Source organism: Mycteria americana, unplaced genomic scaffold (genome assembly GCF_035582795.1).
Source record: "Mycteria americana isolate JAX WOST 10 ecotype Jacksonville Zoo and Gardens unplaced genomic scaffold, USCA_MyAme_1.0 Scaffold_66, whole genome shotgun sequence".
Taxonomy (NCBI): domain Eukaryota; kingdom Metazoa; phylum Chordata; class Aves; order Ciconiiformes; family Ciconiidae; genus Mycteria; species Mycteria americana.
Window position 1 is genome coordinate 316698 of NW_027445651.1, and position 17737 is coordinate 334434.

At 54.2% G+C, this 17737-nt stretch overlaps 1 protein-coding gene across 1 annotated transcript; it reads right to left on the reverse strand.

The window, feature by feature from the left end:
* Nucleotides 1-6142: 6142 nt before the first annotated feature.
* LOC142404066 (feather keratin Cos2-3) lies at nucleotides 6143-6451 on the reverse strand. Its single transcript, XM_075490461.1, has one exon. It carries the CDS (start codon nucleotides 6449-6451, stop codon nucleotides 6143-6145), a length of 309 nt encoding a protein of 102 aa, XP_075346576.1.
* Nucleotides 6452-17737: the final 11286 nt, after the last annotated feature.

Genomic DNA, 17737 nt, shown 5'->3' on the forward strand with positions numbered 1-17737 from the left:
GTCTCTGGGCCAGGGGTGCACCTGGGAGAGGGGGCAGGGGAAGCAAAGCACAACGGATACATGAGGAGCAGCACTGCGCCCAACCACAGTGGAGCCAAGGCACCTCCTGGCCCAGCTTATGCTGCCCAGCTCAAAGCCCAGGAGCCACCTCAGCTAAGTCCCAGCCTCTCTCTGTGGAAGGCTTTCTCTCCCCTTCCCTCTCCCATGAGAAGCAGGTCCCAGCCCTGGGCTAGGACAGCCCATATCAGCTGAGACATACATCAGGGAAAGACCTGACCTTGAAGGAGGAGGAGAAGAGGCTTCACACTCACCTGATTCCCAAGGAGAAGGAGGCGAGAGAAGTGGATGAGAGAGCAGAGAGCTGGGCTGCCTTTTATAGTAGCCCTGCACTGCCTCAGGCCCAGAGGCACCCTTTGTGGAAGTAATAATTTTCTGACAAGCTCACGTCAAATGCAAACCATCCCAGCTAATGGCATGGGCTGTGTTCTGGTTTCCTGCACTGCTGCCTTTTCATTTCCTGGCTTAAGCCACGTGCTTCCCCATATGAAGGCTTCTGTAAGTGCCGGGATGAGAGGCCCGAGGATTTCCGGGGCAGAAACACATCAGCGCAGGCAGAAGACTCAGCTCAAGTGCTGGTGGCATCCCGTGCAGGCAGGTGATGTGCACCTGGGTCATTCCTGTGGGCTTGTCTGTGGCAAAGTTGTTCGGGAAACGGGCGCCGCTCTCGTGCTTCTCGTCCGGATGCCCAAGGACTCCCACGTGAGAGGTCATGTCACACGTGGGCCTCAGCATCTCCTCAGCAGAGTCCACAGTTGCTGACGTTTTCCTGGCTTAATGTGAGCGTACGGATTTTTGCATGGTTCCACGCAGGCGCGCATGAGCACACACGTGTCAGTCTGTACCTGTGTGACCCTCATCATGAGGGCATGTGCAGGTCATAGCAGGAATGGTAGTTGCAAAGGAATCTACAGCTGAATGGTGGTGCCTTCGACCTGGCAGGTGCAGAGAGGTGCCCAGAGAACTGAAATGCAGTCTCTGCCTCCTGTGCCCTCCATTTCTTGCTTTATGTAGAGGGAGAGGCGCCCATAAATCCTGCCCACCGCATGCAGGCCGTCATCCCCGAACGTATCCCCTTACGATGCAGTGTTGCTGGTGACTGGGGGCTCCTCACGTCCATGCCAATGCCACCGCTCAGCCTGGTGCTGAGTGAGGCAGGGGCTGAGACCTCGCACCAAATGGGTATTGAACTGAAGGGACCAGGGTCCAGGCGCTGCTCTGCTGTGAGATGTAGGACTGACTGTCCGGGTGGCGCAGGGAGAGTCAAACAGCTGAGGACTCCTTTGCTGTTCAAGCACCAGGACTTCCGTGTCCCCCATAGAAAACTGAACCTGAGTGCCCAGCAACTGTGTCTAGGAAGGCAGGGATACGTGATTGAGGGCCAAAGCGCACAAACTCTGCTGCTGTTTCATGAGGGAGGTCAGGCAAGCTCCCTCTTTGCGACAGAGGCTGTAGGTATTTTGTAAGGGCCCTAAGCGCATCCTCCATCCTAGTCTGCCTTGTCTCCGATCCAGCTTACAGGTAGTGCAACTGAGGGCTACCCTCTTCCCTTTGTTGACCTTGCTGAGGTCATTCTGCTGGGAGGCTTCAGCCAGGGCTGACTCCCCTTCCCGTGGGAGCAGCTTTCAAGCTTCAGTTCTAGTGCTTGGCCCCAACCTGAGTTACAGCTCCAGCTGTGACACATCTGTGCCTGTACCTGGTCATGGACCCCACTCATCTCGCTTTGGACCCTGACATGCGGGTGACTTCCCAGCTTGAGCTCAGACCTTCCTTATCTCTGCGAACACACCTGGTGATCGCCGGACATTGTTGAACCCTGATTACTGTCCTGAGACCTCATCCTGACCTTGACTCACTGACTCGGTGACTTGCCTTTCCAGCTTGACCCCAGACATATGTAAGGCAAGAGCCTGAGCCAGCACACGAGCAGGACAACCTAAAAGTCTGTGCACACTTGCAGACCTATGATCTTATCGGGGTGTTGGAGAAAAGCTGGGATAGCTCTCATGTCTGGAGTGTGCAGTGGCTCTGCAAAACAGAAGGCAGAATTGCCACCCTGCACTCCGTAAGAGCAGATTTTTGTCCCCTCAGGGACCCGCCAGGCGCAGTCCTTTGGGAAAGTGCCCTGGGGGCTCAAAGAGGCCCGTGGAGAATGCGAAATACAGCAGGTAAGATCTGATGATAATAAAAATAAGGAAATCACCATAACTAGCTCCATCCGCTCCACTTGATAAAGGCATTAGAAAGATCTACCAAGGACATGAGATGGGTGCATTTTTGGAGCATTTCTTTCCACATCTGAAAGCACGACCAAGAATACCATTTTTCTTGAGGTTATTCAAAGTTACCTCCACCCCATGAGCAACGCTGGTGGTGCCTCCGTGAAACCATATCCGAGAAAGGGCAAAACACTGCACAGGAGATGAGGAATGAACTACAAAAAAAGTGTGAGAAACAATCCTGCAAGCACCGAGGCCAGAGAGGAGGGAGGAGGAGGAGGAGGTGCTCCAGGCAATGGTGCAGAGATTCCCGGGCAGCCCGTGGGAGAGACCATGGTGGAGCGGATATCCACACTGCAGCCCATGGAGGATCCCACGCCGGACCGGGTGGCTATGCCCTGCAGGAACTGCGGCCTGTGCAGAGCCCATGCTGAAGCAGGCTCCTGGCAGGAACTGTGGCCCCTGGAGGACCCACGCTGGAGCAGACTTGTCTGGAAGGACTGCAGCCCGTGGACAGGACCCACGCTGGAGCTGGTCTTGAAAGACTGCAGCCTATGGGAAGGGCTCACGCTGGAGCGGAGAAAAATGTGAGGAGGAAACAGCGGCAGAAAGGAACTGTTGCGTACTGACGGCAACCCCCCATTCCACATCCCACTGCGCTGCTTGGGGGTGGAGGAAACAGAAGAGCCGTGAATGAAGGAGGGAAGTTGAGCCTGTGAAAAAGAGGGGGGGATGGAGTGAAGGTGTTTTAGGGGTTTTTTGGCTGTTTCTCACCATCCTGCTCTATTTTTAATTGGCACTATGTTAAATGAGTCTTCCCCAAGCCAAGTCTGTTTTGCCTGTGACAGTAATTGGTAAGTAATCCCCCTGCCTTTATCTCGACCCACAACCTTTTTCACCCGACTTTCTCCTTCTGTCCTGTTGAGGAGGGAGAGGGAGAGAGCGAGCAGCTGGGTGGGTGCCTGGAAGCCAGCCGAGGTCTTTTTAGTTTTGCACCAATTATGGTAATTAGAAGTGCCATGACTGCTTGTCATTCACGTGCTTTTTTTTCCTGCTTGTACCTGTGGCACCAGGAGCAGTCTCTTTCTCCCACTGTTGTTCCCCCCAGAGGACGGTGGGCAATGATGTCAATTGGCCTTTGTGCTTGTGTACCTGGGAACTAGTGGCAGGTTTACAGCCACGGGCAGAGCACAGCCCACCAACCCTCCTGCCATAGCCTCAGACGAACAACGAGACCCCAAAGGCCATGTGGGAGGAGAGCTGTGAGTGGGAGCTCCTGTGCTGATGACCTGCTTTCTTCAGCTCTTTCTGACTCTGCTAGCAAAGGTCTGTCATCAGAACTGATGACAGAGAAGAAACCCCTGCTCCCTTGGTTGTCTCAGACCCCCTTCACCTGCATTTCTTTCCCCAACCATCCATCCCTCATTGCCTCTCTTTTCCAGCCCATTCCCTCTCAATGTTTCACAGGTAGGTCAGTGCAGTAGATCTCGTCTGTCTTGGTAGCCCCAAATTTCTGAGGTTCAAGCACCAAAGGCTGTTCCCCATGAGCTGTAGGCTTCAGGAGAAGAGGGAGCTAGGAGGAGGGGCACAGCACAGTTCTCCTCGCTTGGCATCCTGGCAGGAGGCCCTTCTGCGCAAGGCTGAGCTCTGGGGAAAGGGCCCTCAGTGCTCCCTTGGCGGCCCGATTTCACTTAAGCACCCAGAGATCTGCAGGCGAAGATGCTGGGGTTAGCGGCCTGAGGGGAAAGGAGGTGGTGGTGAGCGTGAAAAGAGCTAAAATCCCCAAAGAAAAAAAGAAATGTTGTAAGTAGCTTGGTTGCTCAACTCTAAGGGATCTTTCCTTTTAGCTCCCCTTTCGCAGATAATTTAGCCTAGCCTGTGAGTATTGTTGAATTGCTAATGAGCACCCTTTATTCGAAGGACATGTCTATGGTCTTTCCCCCTCCTAACAACAATCATTAGAGTAAGAATGCCTTGCCTGTGTTAAATCCTTGGTTAGCTTAGATAGTCGCAATGTAGACAGATAAGAAGGAATTAATTCTTCAAGCCCTGTGTCCCTGGAAAGGGCTGATAAGGAGAAGCTATACAAGAACCAACTGGTTTTGGATATGCAAGGAAGGTATGAGCAAGACAAAGATGGACTGAGCATGCGTAGAGACAAAGTTCGGTCAGCGGTCAGAGTGATGAAGACTACCGACTTCCTCCAACGACCACCAGAGGATCCCTAACGACCACCTAAGGACTTAAGTACGCATGCGCCAGAGACATTTGCATATATTAACGAGTTCCAAGAAATCGCACGTTTATGTAAATTAATCTTATGAATATGTATGATTTTGCAACACATAATCTCTGCGATCTTGCTTGTTTGTCGGAGCACCTATGGTGGAGCAATCCCCAGTGCTGCCCAGCACTGTAATAAAGGATGCCTGCTTAATAGTAACTCTGTTGCTATTGAGTTTTATTTCGGGAACACTCTGAAACTGCGATTCGCCTGCTGGGAGACTCGGACTTTAAAGGGTAGTCTCCGCGAATTTTGCTTCAAGAGAGCTTCTGCCATGGAACTCTTCTTCCCCTGCACCCCAGGACGAGATTGCACTTGCCATGAGCTGCAAAGAGAGAGCGTGGGCTGTTGTGATCGGTGCGCTCTCTACAGTACCACGGGAGGAACTGTAAGATGCTCACCTGTGTCACCTTGCAGGCCCATGCGAATAACCTTTTTGTCCTGGAGCTGCTCGGTGTGATGGGAGTTGGGGATGTGCAGCCTGCGAGACACCTCAGCCCTGCCAATCTGTGTAACCAACCGCTGGGCTGCACAGGGCGCTGTATGGATGTGGCGGAAGAACAGGGGACTTGCCCTACCCTAGCTACCCTTGCCCTTGGTGGCATGCCGTGCCCCTTCCTTCTGGGGACGGGTGGGAAGGTGAGGAGGAGGCTCTGGGCTGTAGACAAGGTGATTTCTCCTACCATCCCCTCCTTCCATCCCCACGGCCATCTTCTGTCTGAGCCTCCTCCCCCAGCGCAGCTCCATCCAGAGCAAGAGGAACTGCCTTGAGTGCTTGTGGGGCTGCTGACCTCCCAGGACCTCCTGCAGCACTGGGGTCCTCCCATGAAGACAGCACAAGTTGGGATCACCATCTGTGGGGCATGCTCTGAGGCCAAGGGGAATATTTCTGGGCAGAGATGCAGCAAGGGAAGGGCTGATGGTCACTGGCTGTGGAGTAGCCAGAGACGTCGTCCTCAGCTCCAAGGAACAGGGACCGAAGGAGGCCCACAGGCAGTGTGTCCTGCCCTCCCAGTCCTCTCGGAATGAGAAAGGGTCCACTTGCTCACCCATTTGTTCCCTCCCAGCTTATCTCCTTTCTCCCTGGACAGCTTTAGAGAGCATGCAGAGAGGAAAGGACCACACAGAGCCAGAGGCTGGGATGCAGCAGAGTTTAATGAGTCCAAAGAGGGCAACAAGATGTCTGTGAGGAGAGGCCACAGTGAAAGGATCACCATGGGCAGCCAAGAGTCAGTGCCCCATGATCAAGGGAGAGTTCCCACAGGGCACCTGTCTGGCTGCCCGACAGAGGGAGAGGGGCAGGCAGGTCCCCCCTAAGCTGGCTTTGGTGGGCCTCATGGCCCAGGGAGCAGAACACAACCAAGGACAAGGAGGGAAAGGAGAGAGGGGAGGAAGGGAACGAGAGGCATCGGCCATGTTTTCAGAGAGCCCAGGCTGGCCCCTTCCAAAGGGCTGACACCCTTTGCAGGAGGAGCGGGGCGTGCTCAGACCCTCTCAAAGCAGTAGCCACGATCTCCGTCATTCAGTCTGGCATCATCTTCGGGGCTCCCGGGGTTCCTTGTCTGGGCTGTCACCGGTGGCTTTAGCAAGGGGGGCACCTTCTGCTGCCACAGTAGCGGCTGGTGATACAGGAGAGGTCACAGCACCCAGAGGTGATGGGGACTCCGTCACAGCTGAGGATGCTGCCAACAGCAGCGGAGGTGGAGGAGCCCACAACGGTGTTCTGCGGGAAGGAGCTGAGGATGGGGCCGGGCAGGGTCACCACCACGGGGGAGGGCTGGATGACAACAGTGGAGTTCTGGCACTGCCTGACACAGGGCTCATTGCAGCTGTTGGCCAGCGGGGTCGGGCCGCAGGGCTGGCAGGGCTGGCACTGGTCGTAGCAGGACATGTCTCTGGGCCAGGGGTGCACCTGGGAGAGGGGGCAGGGGAAGCAAAGCACAACGGATACATGAGGAGCAGCACTGCGCCCAACCACAGTGGAGCCAAGGCACCTCCTGGCCCAGCTTATGCTGCCCAGCTCAAAGCCCAGGAGCCACCTCAGCTAAGTCCCAGCCTCTCTCTGTGGAAGGCTTTCTCTCCCCTTCCCTCTCCCATGAGAAGCAGGTCCCAGCCCTGGGCTAGGACAGCCCATATCAGCTGAGACATACATCAGGGAAAGACCTGACCTTGAAGGAGGAGGAGAAGAGGCTTCACACTCACCTGATTCCCAAGGAGAAGGAGGCGAGAGAAGTGGATGAGAGAGCAGAGAGCTGGGCTGCCTTTTATAGTAGCCCTGCACTGCCTCAGGCCCAGAGGCACCCTTTGTGGAAGTAATAATTTTCTGACAAGCTCACGTCAAATGCAAACCATCCCAGCTAATGGCATGGGCTGTGTTCTGGTTTCCTGCACTGCTGCCTTTTCATTTCCTGGCTTAAGCCACGTGCTTCCCCATATGAAGGCTTCTGTAAGTGCCGGGATGAGAGGCCCGAGGATTTCCGGGGCAGAAACACATCAGCGCAGGCAGAAGACTCAGCTCAAGTGCTGGTGGCATCCCGTGCAGGCAGGTGATGTGCACCTGGGTCATTCCTGTGGGCTTGTCTGTGGCAAAGTTGTTCGGGAAACGGGCGCCGCTCTCGTGCTTCTCGTCCGGATGCCCAAGGACTCCCACGTGAGAGGTCATGTCACACGTGGGCCTCAGCATCTCCTCAGCAGAGTCCACAGTTGCTGACGTTTTCCTGGCTTAATGTGAGCGTACGGATTTTTGCATGGTTCCACGCAGGCGCGCATGAGCACACACGTGTCAGTCTGTACCTGTGTGACCCTCATCATGAGGGCATGTGCAGGTCATAGCAGGAATGGTAGTTGCAAAGGAATCTACAGCTGAATGGTGGTGCCTTCGACCTGGCAGGTGCAGAGAGGTGCCCAGAGAACTGAAATGCAGTCTCTGCCTCCTGTGCCCTCCATTTCTTGCTTTATGTAGAGGGAGAGGCGCCCATAAATCCTGCCCACCGCATGCAGGCCGTCATCCCCGAACGTATCCCCTTACGATGCAGTGTTGCTGGTGACTGGGGGCTCCTCACGTCCATGCCAATGCCACCGCTCAGCCTGGTGCTGAGTGAGGCAGGGGCTGAGACCTCGCACCAAATGGGTATTGAACTGAAGGGACCAGGGTCCAGGCGCTGCTCTGCTGTGAGATGTAGGACTGACTGTCCGGGTGGCGCAGGGAGAGTCAAACAGCTGAGGACTCCTTTGCTGTTCAAGCACCAGGACTTCCGTGTCCCCCATAGAAAACTGAACCTGAGTGCCCAGCAACTGTGTCTAGGAAGGCAGGGATACGTGATTGAGGGCCAAAGCGCACAAACTCTGCTGCTGTTTCATGAGGGAGGTCAGGCAAGCTCCCTCTTTGCGACAGAGGCTGTAGGTATTTTGTAAGGGCCCTAAGCGCATCCTCCATCCTAGTCTGCCTTGTCTCCGATCCAGCTTACAGGTAGTGCAACTGAGGGCTACCCTCTTCCCTTTGTTGACCTTGCTGAGGTCATTCTGCTGGGAGGCTTCAGCCAGGGCTGACTCCCCTTCCCGTGGGAGCAGCTTTCAAGCTTCAGTTCTAGTGCTTGGCCCCAACCTGAGTTACAGCTCCAGCTGTGACACATCTGTGCCTGTACCTGGTCATGGACCCCACTCATCTCGCTTTGGACCCTGACATGCGGGTGACTTCCCAGCTTGAGCTCAGACCTTCCTTATCTCTGCGAACACACCTGGTGATCGCCGGACATTGTTGAACCCTGATTACTGTCCTGAGACCTCATCCTGACCTTGACTCACTGACTCGGTGACTTGCCTTTCCAGCTTGACCCCAGACATATGTAAGGCAAGAGCCTGAGCCAGCACACGAGCAGGACAACCTAAAAGTCTGTGCACACTTGCAGACCTATGATCTTATCGGGGTGTTGGAGAAAAGCTGGGATAGCTCTCATGTCTGGAGTGTGCAGTGGCTCTGCAAAACAGAAGGCAGAATTGCCACCCTGCACTCCGTAAGAGCAGATTTTTGTCCCCTCAGGGACCCGCCAGGCGCAGTCCTTTGGGAAAGTGCCCTGGGGGCTCAAAGAGGCCCGTGGAGAATGCGAAATACAGCAGGTAAGATCTGATGATAATAAAAATAAGGAAATCACCATAACTAGCTCCATCCGCTCCACTTGATAAAGGCATTAGAAAGATCTACCAAGGACATGAGATGGGTGCATTTTTGGAGCATTTCTTTCCACATCTGAAAGCACGACCAAGAATACCATTTTTCTTGAGGTTATTCAAAGTTACCTCCACCCCATGAGCAACGCTGGTGGTGCCTCCGTGAAACCATATCCGAGAAAGGGCAAAACACTGCACAGGAGATGAGGAATGAACTACAAAAAAAGTGTGAGAAACAATCCTGCAAGCACCGAGGCCAGAGAGGAGGGAGGAGGAGGAGGAGGTGCTCCAGGCAATGGTGCAGAGATTCCCGGGCAGCCCGTGGGAGAGACCATGGTGGAGCGGATATCCACACTGCAGCCCATGGAGGATCCCACGCCGGACCGGGTGGCTATGCCCTGCAGGAACTGCGGCCTGTGCAGAGCCCATGCTGAAGCAGGCTCCTGGCAGGAACTGTGGCCCCTGGAGGACCCACGCTGGAGCAGACTTGTCTGGAAGGACTGCAGCCCGTGGACAGGACCCACGCTGGAGCTGGTCTTGAAAGACTGCAGCCTATGGGAAGGGCTCACGCTGGAGCGGAGAAAAATGTGAGGAGGAAACAGCGGCAGAAAGGAACTGTTGCGTACTGACGGCAACCCCCCATTCCACATCCCACTGCGCTGCTTGGGGGTGGAGGAAACAGAAGAGCCGTGAATGAAGGAGGGAAGTTGAGCCTGTGAAAAAGAGGGGGGGATGGAGTGAAGGTGTTTTAGGGGTTTTTTGGCCGTTTCTCACCATCCTGCTCTATTTTTAATTGGCACTATGTTAAATGAGTCTTCCCCAAGCCAAGTCTGTTTTGCCTGTGACAGTAATTGGTAAGTAATCCCCCTGCCTTTATCTCGACCCACAACCTTTTTCACCCGACTTTCTCCTTCTGTCCTGTTGAGGAGGGAGAGGGAGAGAGCGAGCAGCTGGGTGGGTGCCTGGAAGCCAGCCGAGGTCTTTTTAGTTTTGCACCAATTATGGTAATTAGAAGTGCCATGACTGCTTGTCATTCACGTGCTTTTTTTTCCTGCTTGTACCTGTGGCACCAGGAGCAGTCTCTTTCTCCCACTGTTGTTCCCCCCAGAGGACGGTGGGCAATGATGTCAATTGGCCTTTGTGCTTGTGTACCTGGGAACTAGTGGCAGGTTTACAGCCACGGGCAGAGCACAGCCCACCAACCCTCCTGCCATAGCCTCAGACGAACAACGAGACCCCAAAGGCCATGTGGGAGGAGAGCTGTGAGTGGGAGCTCCTGTGCTGATGACCTGCTTTCTTCAGCTCTTTCTGACTCTGCTAGCAAAGGTCTGTCATCAGAACTGATGACAGAGAAGAAACCCCTGCTCCCTTGGTTGTCTCAGACCCCCTTCACCTGCATTTCTTTCCCCAACCATCCATCCCTCATTGCCTCTCTTTTCCAGCCCATTCCCTCTCAATGTTTCACAGGTAGGTCAGTGCAGTAGATCTCGTCTGTCTTGGTAGCCCCAAATTTCTGAGGTTCAAGCACCAAAGGCTGTTCCCCATGAGCTGTAGGCTTCAGGAGAAGAGGGAGCTAGGAGGAGGGGCACAGCACAGTTCTCCTCGCTTGGCATCCTGGCAGGAGGCCCTTCTGCGCAAGGCTGAGCTCTGGGGAAAGGGCCCTCAGTGCTCCCTTGGCGGCCCGATTTCACTTAAGCACCCAGAGATCTGCAGGCGAAGATGCTGGGGTTAGCGGCCTGAGGGGAAAGGAGGTGGTGGTGAGCGTGAAAAGAGCTAAAATCCCCAAAGAAAAAAAGAAATGTTGTAAGTAGCTTGGTTGCTCAACTCTAAGGGATCTTTCCTTTTAGCTCCCCTTTCGCAGATAATTTAGCCTAGCCTGTGAGTATTGTTGAATTGCTAATGAGCACCCTTTATTCGAAGGACATGTCTATGGTCTTTCCCCCTCCTAACAACAATCATTAGAGTAAGAATGCCTTGCCTGTGTTAAATCCTTGGTTAGCTTAGATAGTCGCAATGTAGACAGATAAGAAGGAATTAATTCTTCAAGCCCTGTGTCCCTGGAAAGGGCTGATAAGGAGAAGCTATACAAGAACCAACTGGTTTTGGATATGCAAGGAAGGTATGAGCAAGACAAAGATGGACTGAGCATGCGTAGAGACAAAGTTCGGTCAGCGGTCAGAGTGATGAAGACTACCGACTTCCTCCAACGACCACCAGAGGATCCCTAACGACCACCTAAGGACTTAAGTACGCATGCGCCAGAGACATTTGCATATATTAACGAGTTCCAAGAAATCGCACGTTTATGTAAATTAATCTTATGAATATGTATGATTTTGCAACACATAATCTCTGCGATCTTGCTTGTTTGTCGGAGCACCTATGGTGGAGCAATCCCCAGTGCTGCCCAGCACTGTAATAAAGGATGCCTGCTTAATAGTAACTCTGTTGCTATTGAGTTTTATTTCGGGAACACTCTGAAACTGCGATTCGCCTGCTGGGAGACTCGGACTTTAAAGGGTAGTCTCCGCGAATTTTGCTTCAAGAGAGCTTCTGCCATGGAACTCTTCTTCCCCTGCACCCCAGGACGAGATTGCACTTGCCATGAGCTGCAAAGAGAGAGCGTGGGCTGTTGTGATCGGTGCGCTCTCTACAGTACCACGGGAGGAACTGTAAGATGCTCACCTGTGTCACCTTGCAGGCCCATGCGAATAACCTTTTTGTCCTGGAGCTGCTCGGTGTGATGGGAGTTGGGGATGTGCAGCCTGCGAGACACCTCAGCCCTGCCAATCTGTGTAACCAACCGCTGGGCTGCACAGGGCGCTGTATGGATGTGGCGGAAGAACAGGGGACTTGCCCTACCCTAGCTACCCTTGCCCTTGGTGGCATGCCGTGCCCCTTCCTTCTGGGGACGGGTGGGAAGGTGAGGAGGAGGCTCTGGGCTGTAGACAAGGTGATTTCTCCTACCATCCCCTCCTTCCATCCCCACGGCCATCTTCTGTCTGAGCCTCCTCCCCCAGCGCAGCTCCATCCAGAGCAAGAGGAACTGCCTTGAGTGCTTGTGGGGCTGCTGACCTCCCAGGACCTCCTGCAGCACTGGGGTCCTCCCATGAAGACAGCACAAGTTGGGATCACCATCTGTGGGGCATGCTCTGAGGCCAAGGGGAATATTTCTGGGCAGAGATGCAGCAAGGGAAGGGCTGATGGTCACTGGCTGTGGAGTAGCCAGAGACGTCGTCCTCAGCTCCAAGGAACAGGGACCGAAGGAGGCCCACAGGCAGTGTGTCCTGCCCTCCCAGTCCTCTCAGAATGAGAAAGGGTCCACTTGCTCACCCATTTGTTCCCTCCCAGCTTATCTCCTTTCTCCCTGGACAGCTTTAGAGAGCATGCAGAGAGGAAAGGACCACACAGAGCCAGAGGCTGGGATGCAGCAGAGTTTAATGAGTCCAAAGAGGGCAACAAGATGTCTGTGAGGAGAGGCCACAGTGAAAGGATCACCATGGGCAGCCAAGAGTCAGTGCCCCATGATCAAGGGAGAGTTCCCACAGGGCACCTGTCTGGCTGCCCGACAGAGGGAGAGGGGCAGGCAGGTCCCCCCTAAGCTGGCTTTGGTGGGCCTCATGGCCCAGGGAGCAGAACACAACCAAGGACAAGGAGGGAAAGGAGAGAGGGGAGGAAGGGAACGAGAGGCATCGGCCATGTTTTCAGAGAGCCCAGGCTGGCCCCTTCCAAAGGGCTGACACCCTTTGCAGGAGGAGCGGGGCGTGCTCAGACCCTCTCAAAGCAGTAGCCACGATCTCCGTCATTCAGTCTGGCATCATCTTCGGGGCTCCCGGGGTTCCTTGTCTGGGCTGTCACCGGTGGCTTTAGCAAGGGGGGCACCTTCTGCTGCCACAGTAGCGGCTGGTGATACAGGAGAGGTCACAGCACCCAGAGGTGATGGGGACTCCGTTACAGCTGAGGATGCTGCCAACAGCAGCAGAGGTGGAGGAGCCCACAACGGTGTTCTGCGGGAAGGAGCTGAGGATGGGGCCAGGAAGAATCACCACCACGGGGGAGGGCTCGATGACAACAGTGGAAGGCTGGCACTGCCTGACACAGGGCTCATTGCAGCTGTTGGCCAGCGGGGTCGGGCCGCAGGGCTGGCAGGGCTGGCACTGGTCGTAGCAGGACATGTCTCTGGGCCAGGGGTGCACCTGGGAGAGGGGGCAGGGGAAGCAAAGCACAACGGATACATGAGGAGCAGCACTGCGCCCAACCACAGTGGAGCCAAGGCACCTCCTGGCCCAGCTTATGCTGCCCAGCTCAAAGCCCAGGAGCCACCTCAGCTAAGTCCCAGCCTCTCTCTGTGGAAGGCTTTCTCTCCCCTTCCCTCTCCCATGAGAAGCAGGTCCCAGCCCTGGGCTAGGACAGCCCATATCAGCTGAGACATACATCAGGGAAAGACCTGACCTTGAAGGAGGAGGAGAAGAGGCTTCACACTCACCTGATTCCCAAGGAGAAGGAGGCGAGAGAAGTGGATGAGAGAGCAGAGAGCTGGGCTGCCTTTTATAGTAGCCCTGCACTGCCTCAGGCCCAGAGGCACCCTTTGTGGAAGTAATAATTTTCTGACAAGCTCACGTCAAATGCAAACCATCCCAGCTAATGGCATGGGCTGTGTTCTGGTTTCCTGCACTGCTGCCTTTTCATTTCCTGGCTTAAGCCACGTGCTTCCCCATATGAAGGCTTCTGTAAGTGCCGGGATGAGAGGCCCGAGGATTTCCGGGGCAGAAACACATCAGCGCAGGCAGAAGACTCAGCTCAAGTGCTGGTGGCATCCCATGCAGGCAGGTGATGTGCACCTGGGTCATTCCTGTGGGCTTGTCTGTGGCAAAGTTGTTCGGGAAACGGGCGCCGCTCTCGTGCTTCTCGTCCGGATGCCCAAGGACTCCCACGTGAGAGGTCATGTCACACGTGGGCCTCAGCATCTCCTCAGCAGAGTCCACAGTTGCTGACGTTTTCCTGGCTTAATGTGAGCGTACGGATTTTTGCATGGTTCCACGCAGGCGCGCATGAGCACACACGTGTCAGTCTGTACCTGTGTGACCCTCATCATGAGGGCATGTGCAGGTCATAGCAGGAATGGTAGTTGCAAAGGAATCTACAGCTGAATGGTGGTGCCTTCGACCTGGCAGGTGCAGAGAGGTGCCCAGAGAACTGAAATGCAGTCTCTGCCTCCTGTGCCCTCCATTTCTTGCTTTATGTAGAGGGAGAGGCGCCCATAAATCCTGCCCACCGTATGCAGGCCGTCATCCCCGAACGTATCCCCTTACGATGCAGTGTTGCTGGTGACTGGGGGCTCCTCACGTCCATGCCAATGCCACCGCTCAGCCTGGTGCTGAGTGAGGCAGGGGCTGAGACCTCGCACCAAATGGGTATTGAACTGAAGGGACCAGGGTCCAGGCGCTGCTCTGCTGTGAGATGTAGGACTGACTGTCCGGGTGGCGCAGGGAGAGTCAAACAGCTGAGGACTCCTTTGCTGTTCAAGCACCAGGACTTCCGTGTCCCCCATAGAAAACTGAACCTGAGTGCCCAGCAACTGTGTCTAGGAAGGCAGGGATATGTGATTGAGGGCCAAAGCGCACAAACTCTGCTGCTGTTTCATGAGGGAGGTCAGGCAAGCTCCCTCTTTGCGACAGAGGCTGTAGGTATTTTGTAAGGGCCCTAAGCGCATCCTCCATCCTAGTCTGCCTTGTCTCCGATCCAGCTTACAGGTAGTGCAACTGAGGGCTACCCTCTTCCCTTTGTTGACCTTGCTGAGGTCATTCTGCTGGGAGGCTTCAGCCAGGGCTGACTCCCCTTCCCGTGGGAGCAGCTTTCAAGCTTCAGTTCTAGTGCTTGGCCCCAACCTGAGTTACAGCTCCAGCTGTGACACATCTGTGCCTGTACCTGGTCATGGACCCCACTCATCTCGCTTTGGACCCTGACATGCGGGTGACTTCCCAGCTTGAGCTCAGACCTTCCTTATCTCTGCGAACACACCTGGTGATCGCCGGACATTGTTGAACCCTGATTACTGTCCTGAGACCTCATCCTGACCTTGACTCACTGACTCGGTGACTTGCCTTTCCAGCTTGACCCCAGACATATGTAAGGCAAGAGCCTGAGCCAGCACACGAGCAGGACAACCTAAAAGTCTGTGCACACTTGCAGACCTATGATCTTATCGGGGTGTTGGAGAAAAGCTGGGATAGCTCTCATGTCTGGAGTGTGCAGTGGCTCTGCAAAACAGAAGGCAGAATTGCCACCCTGCACTCCGTAAGAGCAGATTTTTGTCCCCTCAGGGACCCGCCAGGCGCAGTCCTTTGGGAAAGTGCCCTGGGGGCTCAAAGAGGCCCGTGGAGAATGCGAAATACAGCAGGTAAGATCTGATGATAATAAAAATAAGGAAATCACCATAACTAGCTCCATCCGCTCCACTTGATAAAGGCATTAGAAAGATCTACCAAGGACATGAGATGGGTGCATTTTTGGAGCATTTCTTTCCACATCTGAAAGCACGACCAAGAATACCATTTTTCTTGAGGTTATTCAAAGTTACCTCCACCCCATGAGCAACGCTGGTGGTGCCTCCGTGAAACCATATCCGAGAAAGGGCAAAACACTGCACAGGAGATGAGGAATGAACTACAAAAAAAGTGTGAGAAACAATCCTGCAAGCACCGAGGCCAGAGAGGAGGGAGGAGGAGGAGGAGGTGCTCCAGGCAATGGTGCAGAGATTCCCGGGCAGCCCGTGGGAGAGACCATGGTGGAGCGGATATCCACACTGCAGCCCATGGAGGATCCCACGCCGGACCGGGTGGCTATGCCCTGCAGGAACTGCGGCCTGTGCAGAGCCCATGCTGAAGCAGGCTCCTGGCAGGAACTGTGGCCCCTGGAGGACCCACGCTGGAGCAGACTTGTCTGGAAGGACTGCAGCCCGTGGACAGGACCCACGCTGGAGCTGGTCTTGAAAGACTGCAGCCTATGGGAAGGGCTCACGCTGGAGCGGAGAAAAATGTGAGGAGGAAACAGCGGCAGAAAGGAACTGTTGCGTACTGACGGCAACCCCCCATTCCACATCCCACTGCGCTGCTTGGGGGTGGAGGAAACAGAAGAGCCGTGAATGAAGGAGGGAAGTTGAGCCTGTGAAAAAGAGGGGGGGATGGAGTGAAGGTGTTTTAGGGGTTTTTTGGCCGTTTCTCACCATCCTGCTCTATTTTTAATTGGCACTATGTTAAATGAGTCTTCCCCAAGCCAAGTCTGTTTTGCCTGTGACAGTAATTGGTAAGTAATCCCCCTGCCTTTATCTCGACCCACAACCTTTTTCACCCGACTTTCTCCTTCTGTCCTGTTGAGGAGGGAGAGGGAGAGAGCGAGCAGCTGGGTGGGTGCCTGGAAGCCAGCCGAGGTCTTTTTAGTTTTGCACCAATTATGGTAATTAGAAGTGCCATGACTGCTTGTCATTCACGTGCTTTTTTTTCCTGCTTGTACCTGTGGCACCAGGAGCAGTCTCTTTCTCCCACTGTTGTTCCCCCCAGAGGACGGTGGGCAATGATGTCAATTGGCCTTTGTGCTTGTGTACCTGGGAACTAGTGGCAGGTTTACAGCCACGGGCAGAGCACAGCCCACCAACCCTCCTGCCATAGCCTCAGACGAACAACGAGACCCCAAAGGCCATGTGGGAGGAGAGCTGTGAGTGGGAGCTCCTGTGCTGATGACCTGCTTTCTTCAGCTCTTTCTGACTCTGCTAGCAAAGGTCTGTCATCAGAACTGATGACAGAGAAGAAACCCCTGCTCCCTTGGTTGTCTCAGACCCCCTTCACCTGCATTTCTTTCCCCAACCATCCATCCCTCATTGCCTCTCTTTTCCAGCCCATTCCCTCTCAATGTTTCACAGGTAGGTCAGTGCAGTAGATCTCGTCTGTCTTGGTAGCCCCAAATTTCTGAGGTTCAAGCACCAAAGGCTGTTCCCCATGAGCTGTAGGCTTCAGGAGAAGAGGGAGCTAGGAGGAGGGGCACAGCACAGTTCTCCTCGCTTGGCATCCTGGCAGGAGGCCCTTCTGCGCAAGGCTGAGCTCTGGGGAAAGGGCCCTCAGTGCTCCCTTGGCGGCCCGATTTCACTTAAGCACCCAGAGATCTGCAGGCGAAGATGCTGGGGTTAGCGGCCTGAGGGGAAAGGAGGTGGTGGTGAGCGTGAAAAGAGCTAAAATCCCCAAAGAAAAAAAGAAATGTTGTAAGTAGCTTGGTTGCTCAACTCTAAGGGATCTTTCCTTTTAGCTCCCCTTTCGCAGATAATTTAGCCTAGCCTGTGAGTATTGTTGAATTGCTAATGAGCACCCTTTATTCGAAGGACATGTCTATGGTCTTTCCCCCTCCTAACAACAATCATTAGAGTAAGAATGCCTTGCCTGTGTTAAATCCTTGGTTAGCTTAGATAGTCGCAATGTAGACAGATAAGAAGGAATTAATTCTTCAAGCCCTGTGTCCCTGGAAAGGGCTGATAAGGAGAAGCTATACAAGAACCAACTGGTTTTGGATATGCAAGGAAGGTATGAGCAAGACAAAGATGGACTGAGCATGCGTAGAGACAAAGTTCGGTCAGCGGTCAGAGTGATGAAGACTACCGACTTCCTCCAACGACCACCAGAGGATCCCTAACGACCACCTAAGGACTTAAGTACGCATGCGCCAGAGACATTTGCATATATTAACGAGTTCCAAGAAATCGCACGTTTATGTAAATTAATCTTATGAATATGTATGATTTTGCAACACATAATCTCTGCGATCTTGCTTGTTTGTCGGAGCACCTATGGTGGAGCAATCCCCAGTGCTGCCCAGCACTGTAATAAAGGATGCCTGCTTAATAGTAACTCTGTTGCTATTGAGTTTTATTTCGGGAACACTCTGAAACTCCGATTCGCCTGCTGGGAGACTCGGACTTTAAAGGGTAGTCTCCGCGAATTTTGCTTCAAGAGAGCTTCTGCCA

Coding starts and splice junctions, on each gene's coding strand:
- LOC142404066 (XM_075490461.1), bottom strand. CDS start 6,451: ATGTCCTGCTACGACCAGTGCCAGCCCTGCCAGCCCTGCGGCCCGACC.